Here is a 13,595-nt window from a genome sequence, read left to right as displayed (position 1 = left end):
CTTGGATAAGAGGGCACAGACAGCTCTTGTGGTGAGGCAAGTGATCACACCATCACCAGGGGTGAGGGTTAAGCCATAAAACAGAAACAGCCATCATTGCTGGGATGCTGACAAGAGCAGACAGCACTCTTATTTCTACCTGTATAACAGACCCCCCCCCCTCCAAACAGTGCAGTGTCTAAATGAAGGAAGGCCTGACATCAGCAATTATTCTGTATTCCCTTTGTCACCAGGTTGCAGCTATGAAGCAGAATCAAACAGCACAGTTCACTACCTGCTCAATGAAACAAACAGCACCAGTGTGAAAAGGGCATCAACTACTGTACAGAACATTCAACATTGCGAAAACCTGGCTAAGCAAAAAAATCCATGTCAGGAAGTAAAAGTATTAAAGTAATGAATACTGGAGTCTCTCCTGAAAACAGACTTAAACCATATTAAAAAAAAAAAAACAACTCAGTCATATGATAGGAAACAAAAAAATCATAACCACAGGTTATTTACTGCAGACCCCCCTTAAAATAAATAAGTTCATATGACAACTATGCTGCCCTAGATTCTGCATGCTACACTGTTTTTTTTTCATTAGTTCTTTTTAAGGAAATATGGTGGTGCTGCGGTAGTGTTGTCACCTCACAGTAAGACGTTGTCCTGTTCGATTCTCAGCTAAAGCGTCTTCTGTGTGGAGACATGCATGAATGGGCATACCTTCATTGAAGGTTGTGCGCCAGGGCTGGCAACTCGGTACGTAAAAATCTACTGCCAATCATTAGTGGACTGGAGTTCCGCTGTGGCGACCCCCTAACCGGGAAAAGCCGAAAGATACAACAACAACAAATCTATGCTGCAGGATTAAGAAAATGTGAGCGGCATGGAACTGCTTGTTTCCACAAAAGAGTCACTGGAGGAATCACTGAACATATCTTTTGGAGGTCTGACAGCATGAAAGAGAACAAAAAATAAAAAATATATACATTAAAATGTGCCTAGTGGCACCTGTTTAGAAGAAACAATTCTAACATTAACATATAAAATATAAATGTCAAGGTATATGTAGCAATAACATCTGTGAAATGTTTCAAACACGTCAGTGATTACTGCAACTCCCTTAAACTAAAAGACCATCCCCAACACAGAACAAAGCAACATTTGCATCCAGCTGTACCGGAGTTGCAGAGGAAGCGTCATCTCCTTGTTTCTTCTTTTTCTTTTTTTTCTTTTTGGATTTTCCACTTGACGACCCATGCTGTGTGGATTCAACCTTTTCTTTTTCATCATCTGAAATCTTAAAATATAAGAAGTTTCATCTGTAATATAAGCAGCAATATGGATAACAAATTCAACTTTAAGTAAAACACACAAAACAGCAAATAATAAATAAAACCAAATCATTAATTAACCTAAGTCAGCTTTGGTGGCATGAAGTCATGTAAGGAAAATATTAGTGAATATTTTTCATGAAGATCATTTGCTACTGTGAGTGATATTACAAACACTAAGGTTGAAGATATAGAGAACCTACTGGCAGATACATTTAGCTCTGACTTTACCCCTCTCTCCCCTCTGTCTGTCCCTTAAAATATACCTGAAAAGTATAGTTGTGTACACTTACCATAAATGTAGATGTTCGAGTGTATTCACTGTTGCAGTCATCACACTTGGGTCATTTGCCTGCAGATAGCCCTCAGTCGGCCCGAATACCAGAGTCTTGGGATTTCGGCATTGGATGCTGTCGCCTCTTCCATGACATCAGATTGTCAGGGGTATAAAACATGCAGCTGATGCCATTACCTCAGTTTTTCTTGACCCAGATGTCAGGAGCCCCCAAAATAGGAAGTAATTACATGGTGTGGAACACCTCCAGTAAAAAGCAAATACCATTGCCATAAGATATGGCCAAAAAAAGAGGATAGGTAGAAAGTATAGAAAAGTCAGGGGGTGGAAGGAGGGTAACCAGGACTGCAACAGTGAATACACTCGAACATCTACATTTATGGTGAGTGTACAAACTGTACTATGTTCTTCATGTTTCAGTGTTGCAGTCATCACACTTGGGTTGATTCCCAAAGCTGAGGAAGTGTGGAGGCAGTCAAAAAGTATTAGGGCTGGCTAGCAGGCATTGCAGACTGCTGCAGCAAATCCAGCTGATTTAGAAAAGATAGGCAAAGTACAGTTGTGTACACTTACCATAAATGTAGATGTTCGAGTGTATTCACTATTGCAGTCATTACATTTGGGTACTCTGCTGGCAGGTTGCCCTCAGTCGGCCTAAATTCCAAAGTCTTGTGTCCTGCGTCAATTGCTGTCTTCTCCTCCATGATGGCAGGTCGTCAGGGGTATAAAACATGCACCCGACGCCATTTTCTTTAGTTTTTCTTGGCCCCGATGTCAGGTGCCCCCAAAAAGGTAGCAATTTTATATATATATATATATATATATATATATATATATATATACATATATATATCTATAAACATGCATCAATATAAACTTTACCTTCATCTACAAGCAAATACACCACATAGGTTGTGGAAGATAGAGAAGGAAAGATAAACTGTAGATGGTGGGAGGGTAACCTGGACTGCAACAGTGAATACACTCGAACATCTACATTTATGTAAGTGTACACAACTGTACTATGTTCTTCGTGTTTCACTGTTGTAGTCATTACATTTGGGTAGAATCCCAAAGCTATGGTTGGGAGGCTGGAGCTAAACAGCATTAGGAGCAGCTATAAGGCCCTGCAGCACAGCAGTTGCAAAGCCTGTCCTGGACTTAGAGTAGAGAGGCAAAGGGTACTGCTTTGTAAAGGTGTGAACAGAACTCCAAGTAGCAGCCTCAACGTCTTTGGTTGGTACTCCTTTGAGAAAGGCTGCTGAAGTAGCTGCAGCTCTGGTGGAATGAGACCTAATGCCCTTGGGCACAGGTTTACATGGTGTGAGTAGCAGAAACGGATGCAGTGGCTTATCCACTTTAAAATTGTCTGCTTTGAGATAGCCTTTCCTTCTGATCCTGCAGCATATGACACTAGTAATTGCTCAGTTTTTCTTAGAGCTTTTGTCCTGCTCAAATAGAATCTTAGTTGTCTGTGTACATCCAAGGAATGTAGAATTCTCTCCCCTTTGTTGTGCGGATTTGGATAAAAAGTTGGCAGATGGATTGTTTGGTTAAGAGCCACACTGGAAACCACTTTAAGCATAAAAGTATGATTTGTCCTCAAACACCCTGTCTGGGTAAAATATGATAAAAGGCTCTACAGCCATGAGGACCTGTAGCTCTGAAATCCTTCTTGCTGAAGTAATTGCTTGTAGCAGGGCTGTCTTCCATGATAAGAACTTTATATCAGTGGTAGCGGCTGGTTCAAATGGAGGCAGGGTGAGCTTTTCCAACACATAGTTGAGGTCCCATGCAGGTAATGGTGATCTTCCAGGAGGACTTAGGTTTTTGGCTCCTCGAAGATACTGCTTTAGTAAGGGATGAGAAAAGATTGGTGGCTCTGTATTGTAATGAGCCGAAATGGCAGAGGCATGGATTTTTGATTGATGAGAAAGATAGGCCTTTGTCAAGCATCTCAGTTAAGTATTGTAATATCCGTGGAATATGTGGTTCTGCTGCATCAGTTCCTTGTGCTTGATTCCAAGCACAAAATCTCTTCCATTGTCAGCATAAGATTTTCTAGTACTAGGCCTTCTGGCTTCCAACATGACATCCATAACAGTTTACTGAGAGGGGGTGTTGGTATGATTACATGATTAGCCATGCTGCCAGGTTCAGAGTCTATAGCTGATTGTGCAGGATCCGATTGTTTTGCTGGGACAGTAGTTGTGTTCTTTGAGGCAAGGTCCAAGCTGGGTATCGAGACAAGTTCCTTAGGATTGGGTACCAGTATTGGCGGGGCCAGTCCGGGGCAATTAATAAATTAATATCATCTTTGGCTTCTCTTGTCTGACGTTTAGGAGGACCTTGGGTAGAAGAGGCAGCGGAGGAAAGGAGTAAACTGACAGGTTTTTCCAACTGAAAGATAAGGTGTCCACTTTCATGCTTGTCTGTGATAAGTCCTTGTGCAGAATCTTTTCAGTTGATAATTTTGAGGAGAGGCAAATAGATCTATGTCTGGGCTCCCCCATTTCTCTGTTATCATGCTGAATACTTGTGGATTTAATTTCCACTTGTGAGGATCCATAAGGTTTCTGCTTAAATCGTCTGCCAGAGTGTTCCGTTTTCCTGACAGGAATTGAGCTTGAAGATTTATCTGGAAGGTCAAAGCTGTGTCCCACAGTGCCATGGCTAATCTGCAAAGGAGGTATGAGTGTGTGCCCCCTTGCTTGTTTATATACCACATGACTGTGGTGTTGTCCGTCTTTATCAGTAGTTGTCCTGGATTAAGTAAGTCCTTGAATGGTGTTAGGGCATTTTGAACAGCTAGCATCTCTTTCTGGTTGATATGTAGATGCATTTGATTTGGTGCCCATATGCCCTGAATGCATCTTCCTGCCATGTGGGCCCCCCAGGCATAATCTGATGAGTCTGTTGTTAAGGTTTGGCTGGCAGGGGGTAGAGTGAAGGGCCGTTCCATGTTTTGGTGACAGGCCTTTGCCCACCATAGAAACTCCTGTTGCAGGCAGGGGATGAGAGGAATCATTGTTTCCAGACTGTGTGAATGTTGACTCCATAAACTTTTTAGGTACCACTGAAGTTTCCTCATATGCAGTCTTGCATATGGAATTAGTAGGATGCAGGATGCCATGAAGCCCAGAGCCTGCAGAATTTGTCTTGCAGAAGACTGGGTTTTTGTTGCCATCAGTTTGAAGTAAGTAGTCAGTTGCCTTTGTTTGTCTGGGTGTGAAGTAAGCCATCTGGGCAGTTGTATGCAAGCTTTGCACCCAAGAATGTTATCTTTTGAGAGGGTACCAGTTGTGATTTCTTTTCGTTTATTGTGTACCCTAGGCATGCTAGAAGCCTTTTCACAAACGCCAGGAGTCGTAGACGATTGTCCTTGTTCTCTGCTTGAATGAGACAGTCGTCCAAGTAAGGATATATTTGAATACTTCTTTGTCTGCAAAATGCAATTACTGGTACCAGGCACTTTGTAAAGACCCTGGGCACAGCAGATAAGCCAAAAGGCAGTGCAGAGAATTGGTAATGCATTAAGCCAGCCTTGAATCTGAGGTATCTTCTGCACGACTGTCTTATTGGGACATGCAGGTATGCCTCTTTTAAGTCTAAAGTCACCAGCCAAGCATTCTTGCCCAGCATGGGCAGAAGCTGTTGCAAAGCGAGCATTTTGAATTTTGGAATGTCCAGGTATGTGTTCAAAATTGATAAATCCAGTACTGGCCGCCAGGCCTTGTCCTTCCTGGGTACCAAGAACAGTCAAGTAAAAACCTTGTCCTTTTTCCTTTTCTGGTACTATCTGAATGGACCCCATATCCATGAGGAATGTAACCTGTTTCTGTGCCTCTGCCCATTGGTTTTTTGGCAGGTCTGGCCAACCATTTGTCATTGGCAGAGTGTGGAAATGGAATCTGTATCCCTGTGATATGATGTTCAGTACCCACTTGTCCTGACTTATTAACTGACAATTTTGAGCAAAAACTGCTAATTTTCCCCGTATGGGTGCTGCCAAAAGTTAAGTGCTTGGTGTAGGCAGAGGGAAGTCATTGGGATTGCTTTCTGTAGGTTTGCGCTTTATCTCCTCCAGATTTGGAGGTGGATGCGCCCCCATTGCTTTGACCTGTATGAGTCTTGAGCTTGGTACTTGGAACCGTTAGGGCGTCTAGATTTGCCCCTTTAAGCTCTGTCTGACACAGGAAAGGACCAATTTTTTGTAGGCCAGTGTCTACTGAATCTAGGTGGCTGCACTTGTAAAAAATCTTTAACAGTTTGCATCTTAGCTTTGTCTTCCATTTTCTTTAAAACCTCTTCTGCTTTAATACCAAACAGAGAATCATGCTGTAAAAGTGCTTCTAGTAATTTAGCTTTAACATCATCAGGAAAATTTTGTTCCTTTAACCAGGCATGCCTCCTAATCACAGATCCAGTAACTGTGGCCCTGCAGGAGGCCTCTAAAGAATCAAAACCACATTGCAAAGTATGCTTTCCAACTTGTTCAGCTGCATGCAATTTGTTTGTGTCTTTCGGCTTTTCCCAGTTAGGGGCCGCCACAGCGGAACTCCGGTCCGCTAATGACTGGTAGTTGATTTTTAAGTGCCGAGTTACCAGCCCTGATGCACAACCTTCAACGAAGGTACGCCCATTCACGTATGTCTCCACACAGATGACGCTCTAGCTGAGAATCGAACCGGACAGCATCTTACTGTGAGGCGACAACGCTACCGCAGCACCACAATAATTCCTGCAATTCCTTATTTTCTGCACATTTTGAAATCAACATCATTTTCTGTTTCAGCAATCCCATAACATGTTGTTGGTACTTTAGCATATGAAACTGACAGTTTAAGGCCCTGATTGCCAAGGTTGCAGATGTATAAACCTTTTTTCCCCCATCTGTCCAGTGCCCTGGAATCTCTGTCTGAGGGGGTAGGGTTTTTTGCTGTTGAGGCCTTAACTCCCTTAGGACCCTGTGAAATAGTTTCAGGATCAGCAGCAGGGTTTCTAAATAAAAATTTATGAGAGTCAGGGACCCTGTAATACCTTGTCAGGCTTACTGGGAGCTGGAGGTAAAGAGTCAGGGATCAGGCTTGACTCTGAAAAAACATCATCCACAATGTCTAACACAGGGGGAATGGCTAAAGGCTTGTGCTGAGGGAGGAGGAGGAAATCCCTGAGCTTCTTTTTTGATTGTGAAAAGTCTTGACTCTCCCAGTGAAAATGCTCCCTCAAAGTATGCAAGGTTTCTCCAAATGAATAATCCTCAGGAGGAGATGCAGATGGAATAGACTCCTCAGCATCAGAATCCTCATAGGGAGGTAAAGATAATTTCTGATCAGAAGAGGAATCAGAAGAAATAGAAACTTGATCTGAAGATTCATAGTCAGTGTCTTGCCTAGGCCTCTTATCTGGAGGGGGATGGGTACCCCTGATCAAGTTAATAAGGTCTTCAGCCATTTTGATTATCTGTTTTTTAGGCATAGAGGCCTGTGCAAATGGCTCAGGCATCGTTTTTTTAGTTTTAGAAAGTGTCTTTTCGTTGGTTCGATGTAAAAATGTTGAGGTCTGAATACACCCTCAGAAGCCGGTGCCTGCTCAGCGGCTCCGGACCCATCCAAGGGAGATACATCTGTCGGTCCAATACCTTGAGTATCTTGCAGCATGCCTGAATCCACATGGGTGTCGGTAGAGGCCTGCGACTCGAAGGTAGCGGGTATCAGGGGCTGCAAAAGCACCTCACTGAGTACCGGCAAACCGGTGACTGGCTTAGGAGAAGCTTCTTCGTCGGTTTTGGATCTCGACTGCCTTTCTCTGTCCCTTTCTTTGTGCTTTTTATGTACTCCGGTAGTCAGATTGCTATCCGACGACATCTCTGGGTAGTTAAATTTGTTGCCAAAATACTTAGATGCAAAAATATACTGATGCTTAATAGTGCGTTGGTTAAATCTAGCACAAAACCGACAGCCAGGCACGTTATGGTCAGGGCCTAGGCAAGGAATACAGTACAAATGGAAATCCATATGAGGTATTTGCTTCCCACAAGTAATACAATTATTAACTTTTTCTGACATCGGTAAAAAGCAAGAAAAAAGTTTCCCCAACGGGGTACTTAGCTTTATTGAAGACTTCGGTTCTGAAACTTAAACGCGAATATTTCAGTAGGCGGCCGACCAGCACTTGTGAAATGCTTCTTATTCGGGCACCGCTCGGCAAGAAAGACAAAAGAAAATGGCGCCAGTTGCATGTTTTATACCAGACGACCTGACGTCATGGAAGAGAAGACAGCAACCGATGCAGAACCCAAGGCTTTGGAATTCAGGCCAACTGAGGGCAACCTGCCAGTAGATTACCCAAATGTAATGACTGCAACAGTGAAACACGAAGAACATGTGGTAATGCTTGGTGAAGGTGTGTACAGAACTCCAGGTTGCAGCTTCCAGGATGTCCCTGTTAGGGACTCCCCTGAGAAATGCTGTAGAGGTTGAGGTAGCCCTAGTGGAATGGGCTCCGATTCCCTGTGGGGCAGGTTTTCCATGGTGATTGTAGCAGAAATGGATGCAGTTTGCTATCCATTTGGAGATAGCTTGCTTTGAAATGGCCTTGCCCTCTGCCCCTGTTGCAAAGCTGACTAGCAGCTGGTCAGATTTTCTGAAAGGTTTAGTCCTGTCAAGGCAAAACCTAAGCTGCCTGTGCACATCCAAGGAGTGCAGGATCCTTTCCCCTTTATTCTGAGGATTAGGTAAAAGGTTGGTAAATGGATGGATTGGTTCAAAGCCACACTGGATACCACCCTGGGCATAAATGATGGGTTTGTCCTGAAGGAAACCCTGTTCTCATGGAAGATAATGAAGGGTTCCACAGCCATAAGGGCCTGCAATGCACGACACACTTCTTGCTGAAGTGTTGGCTAGAAGTACGTCTGTTTTCTAAGAGAGGAATTTTAACTCTGCTGTAGCAGCAGGGTCGGGGGGGGGGGCGTGAGCTTCTCTAGTACAAAGTTAAGGTTTCAGGCTGGAGTGGGAGTTCTCCTAGGGGGTCAAAGATTGTTAGCTCCTCTCAGGAACTGTTTGACCAGAGAGTGAGAGAAGAGGGGTGGGCTCAGTATTGTAATGAGCTGAGATGGCAGAGGCATGAATCTTAATAGAAGAGAAGGATAGGCCTTTGTGGAGCAGTTCTGCTAGATAACCTAGGAGTTGAGGTAAGATGGGCACAGTTGTGTTCTTTCCCTGAGACTGGCTTCAAGAACAGTATCTTTTCCACTTTTCTGAATAGGATTTCCTAGTACTAGGCCTCCTGGCCTCAAGGATGACATCCAGCACCCGTTTGTTGAGGGTTGCTGGTGATGTTTTCATGGAATGAGCCAAGTTGCTAGTTTCAGGGTTTGCAGCTGAGGGTGCAAAATCTGGCCCTCCTGCTGGGACAGCAGGGAAGGGGTGCTGCAGGTGCCAGGGTGGCACTACTGTCAGACTGCGTAAAAGTGGGTTCCAGTGCTGACGTGGCCAGTCTGGTGCAATCAGGATTGTCCTTGGCCTGTCCTGTTTGATTTTGAGTAGTACTTTCGAGAGGAGGGGCAGAGGGGGAAAGGCATAGATTGAGAGGTTTTCCCATGTAAAGGATAGGTCATCCACTTTCCACACTTGGCTGTGGGGAGTTCTGGTGCATAATTTGCTCAACTGATGGTTCTGGGGAAAGCAAAGAGGTCCACCTCTGGTGTCCCCCACCTGTGGATTAGAAGCTTGAATGAGTTGGGTTCCAGTTTCCACTTGTGTGGGTCCATTAGATTACTGCTTAAGTCTGCCAGTGAATTCTGTTTGCCTGGCAGGAATTGAGCTTGCAGGTGCACTTGATTGCTCAAGGCTGTGTTCCACAGAGCCATGCCTAACCTGCAAAGTGGGTAGGAATGAGTTCCCCCCTGCTTGTTTATGTACCACATAACTGTGGTGTTGTCTGTCTTTATCAAGAGTTGTCCTGGAAGGATAAGGTATTTGAAGGCTGTCAGTGCATTCTGTACATCTAACATTTCTTTTTGATTGATATGCAGGTGCATTTGCCTTGGGCTCCATTTGCCTGCCATGTGAGCCCCCCATGGATAGTCTGCATCAGACTATGTATGGGGGGCACACATGGCAGGCAAATGGAGCCCAATACAAATGCACCTGCATATCAATCAAAAAGAAATGTTAGCTGTCTGTTTGTCAGGGTTTGGGCGGTGGCTGGTTGAGTGAAAGGGAGTCTCTTGGTGTGGTAGCAGGTCTCTGCCCACCAAAGGAACTCTGTCTTTAGGCAAGGAATGATAGGAATCACTGTTTCCAGGTTCTGAGAATGTTGACACCAGAGACATTTTAAGTACCACTGAAGTTTCCTTATATGCAGTCTTGCATATGGAATTAGGAGAATGCATGAGGCCATGAACTCTAGGGCTTGCAGTGTTTTTCGTGCAGATAGCTGGGTTTGGGTGGCCAGTAGTTTGTCAAATAAACCTGTTTTTCTGGAGTGAGGAATGCCATCTGGGAAGCTGTGTTCAAGCTTGCTCTCAGGAATACAATTTTTTGGCTGGGTACCAAATGTGATTAATTTTCGTTGATGGTATACCCCAGAGAAGTTAGGAGTCTCTTTACAAATGACAGGTGCTGAAGTAGCAATTCCTGACTGACTGACTGAATCAGGCAATCGTCCAAGTATGGGTAAATTTGAATTTTTCTCTGCCTGCAGTATGCAATGGTTGGAGCCAGGCATTTTGTGAATACCCTGGGCACAGTAGATAAGCCAAAGGGAAGTGCAGAGAACTGATGGTGCATAGAGCCTGCCCTGAAACGTAGACATTTCCTGCAAGATTCCCTTATGGGGATATGCAGATAAGCTTCCTTTAAGTCTAGGGTGACCAGCCAGGAGTCCTTGGCTAGCACAGGAAACAGCTGTTGGAGACTAAGCATTTTGAATTTTGGTACCACCAGGAAGGTAATGAGAAATGACAGATCCAGGACAGGGCGCCAAGAGTTTTCTTTTCTGGGCACCAGAAACAGTCTGGAGTAGAAACCCTGTCCCCTTTGCTCCGATGGAATAGGATGAATACCCCTGATACTGAGAACAGAAAGTACTTGCTTTTGGACCTCTGCCCACTGGTTTTGGGGGGAGGTCTGACAATCCCCTTGGGGTTGGCAGTGAGTGGAAGTAGAATCTGTATCCCTGGGATAGAATGTTTAAAACCCATCTGTCCTGGGTAATGTACTCCAAGAACTCTGCATGCAGGATGAGTTTTCCTCCTAGGGGTGCAAGTACTTGGGCATGGCTGGGAAGGATGAAGGACAAGTCATTGTGAACTTTTTCCATAAAAGGGTGGCTTTTCACTCACTGTTTTTGAGGTGGGAGCACTCCATTGTTTAGATCTGTGCATACCCTGAGACTGTAGTCTTGGTGGTCTGCTGGCCCTGGGTTTGGACTGAGAAGGTCTGGGAGGGAATGGAAAGGGCTAGTTTTTTGAAGGCCAATGCCTACTGAATCTAGGTGGCTGTACCTGTAGGAAATCTTTAACAGTTTGTACAGGTTTAGCTTTTTCCTCCATCTTTTTAAGAACTTCTGCTTTAGTGCCAAACAAATGTTCTTGGTTTAATGGAGCATCTAGTAATTTTGCTTTGACATGGTCTGGCAAGATTTATTCCTTCAGCCAAGCATGCCTTCTAAGAACAGACCCAGTGACAGCAGCCCTGCAAGATACTTCTAAGGCATCAAAAACCACACTGCAAAGTATGTTTTTCAACTTGCTTTGCAGAATGCATTAACTCTTGTAAATCTTTATGTTCTGCACAATCAGGAATCAACATCATTTTTTGTTTAATTAGTTCCATAATATGCTGCTGGTACTTCAACATGTGAAACTGGCAATTTAAAGCCCTGATGGCAAGAGTTGCAGAGGTATATACCTTCTTCCCCCATCTGTGTAAAGCCCTAGCATCATTGTCCGAAGGGGCAGGGTTTTCGGCTGTAGTAGCCTTAATACCTTTAGGTCCCTGGGAAATGATCGCTAGATCCACAATGGGATTTCTAAATAGAAATTTGTAAGAGTCAGGTACTCTGTAGTACCTGTCAGGCTTTCTAGTAGCTGGTGGCAAAGTATCAGGGGTAAGACTGGATTCCATGAAGACATTATCTACAATTTCCAGAACAGGGGGATAGCTAGAGGCCTGTGCTGAGGCAAGTTTAAAACTTCCCTGAGTCTCTTTTTGGACTGTGGGTAGTCCTGGCACTCCCAGCGGAAATGCTCTCTACAGAGGGCATGCAGGGTTTCATCAAAAGAAAAGTCCTCTGGGGGGAGGCAGAGGGAATGGAATCCTCTGCATCTGAATCCTCATACATAGACAAAGGTATATCCTGGTAATCTGAGGGGTCAGAGTCATCGGACTCAAGATCTGTAGAATCAGAAGGAAAATCAATTCTTTGTCTTTTAGAGGGGAAGGCTGGCTTCCCCTAATTAAAGTAAGGTTTTCAGCCATTCTAAGCATTTGTTTCTGTGGCATGGGAGCTTGAGAATGTGCTTTGGTTGGTGGTTATCTAGGTGTAGTGTGAACTCTGGGCCTGAGAAATTCAGCAGTTTTATTCAGAAACGAAGTAGTCGGTTTAATACGAAAATTGGAAGGTCTGAATACACCCTCAGATGCCGGTGCCTGCACAGCGGCTCCGGACCCATCCAAGTTACAGACATCCACAGGTTCCATAGCCGAAGAAGCATCTTGCTGCATACTGGACTTCGAATGGGTCTCAGTAGAGGCCTGCGAATCTGTAAAAGCGGGTATCAGGGTCAGCGAAAGCGCCTCACTGAGTACTGGCGGACTGGCGACTAGCTTAACGGAAGTGTCGTCGGCAGTTTTGGACCTATGCGGTCTGTCTCTGTCTTTATTCTTACGTTTTTTCAGAAGATCGGTAGTCAGATGGCTTATTGAAGCCATTTTGGAACACGGAGAATGAGAGCGAAAGAATTTAGCGGCAAAAATAGCCTGAAGATGAATAGTTCGGGTGTTGAACAGGGCACAAAACCAACAGCGAGGAACGTCGTGGTCTGGGCCTAAACAGGTGACGCAGTAAGAATGAAGATCTCTGTGAGGTATTTGCTTTCCACAGGCAAGACAATTAACTTTTTCTGACATCGGTTAGAGGAAGAAAAAAGGATCCCTAACAGGGTATTTAGCTTTAGAAGACACCAGGTCTGAAACTCGAACAACGAAAATTTCAGGTAGCTGCCGACCAGCACTTGTGAACTGCTTCTGCTTCAAGTTCCGCTCAGCAAGAAAAGCTTATGTAATGGCATCGGCTGCATGTTTTATACCCCTGATGACCTGACATCATGGAAGAGGCGACAACATCCGATGCAGAAATCCCAACACTCTGGTATTTGGGCCGACTGAGGGCTACCTGCAGGCAGATAACCCAAGTGTGATGACTGCAACAGTGAAACACGAAAAACATCAGGGAATATGCAGTCTTGGTATACAATGATTTTTATAATCATCTGATGAGCATAAAACATCCTTCTTGTTTTTCTGTCCAAACCATCCAACACCTTCTGGAGCCAATCAGTCCAAAACTTTAAGTCAGGACAGGAAGAACAAACTGGTTTATAGCTTGGACTTTGTTCCTAGATGTCAAAGCTGTTTTTGTATTAAAGCCTTCTAGAATATTCCTTATTGAGTTTTATTTGCATTGGTTCATGTTTTATTGTTGATCCTTCATCAATTCCCAAATATTTATACATCCCCTCTTGCTCATTTTCTTTATCACATTCCTACCCCAAACTTATGTTTTCTTGGTGCTGCATGCTTCCTGCTTTAAAGATTGCTTCTGCACATTTATCAAGACCAAATGGCATTCGTATATCATCTGAAAAAGTTGAAGTTGTGCTATCAGTTCCTCATCTGATGAGCTATACAGTTTTAAATCATCTACAAAAAGATGAGATGAATTACACTTTGTTGTTTTCTAGGAACCAAATT

At 44.0% G+C, this 13,595-nt stretch overlaps 1 protein-coding gene across 1 annotated transcript in view; it reads right to left on the bottom strand.

Annotated features, from left to right (window-relative positions):
• Nucleotides 1–1,108: 1,108 nt before the first annotated feature.
• MTDH (metadherin) overlaps nucleotides 1,109–13,595 on the bottom strand; it is a 1,697,336-nt gene continuing 1,684,849 nt past the window's right edge. The window contains exon 10 of the mRNA XM_044065932.1: nucleotides 1,109–1,285. Within this exon, the coding sequence (XP_043921867.1) occupies nucleotides 1,109–1,285 (177 nt within the window). The remainder of the gene's footprint in view (nucleotides 1,286–13,595) is intronic.

The sequence above is a fragment of the Protopterus annectens genome, chromosome 3.part0 (genome assembly GCF_019279795.1).
Source record: "Protopterus annectens isolate FY-2018-M chromosome 3.part0, PAN1.0, whole genome shotgun sequence".
In the NCBI taxonomy this organism is placed as follows: Eukaryota; Metazoa; Chordata; order Ceratodontiformes; family Protopteridae; genus Protopterus; species Protopterus annectens.
The sequence above is the reverse complement of the archived record's forward strand: the minus strand, read 5'-3'. Positions and strand labels throughout refer to the sequence as shown.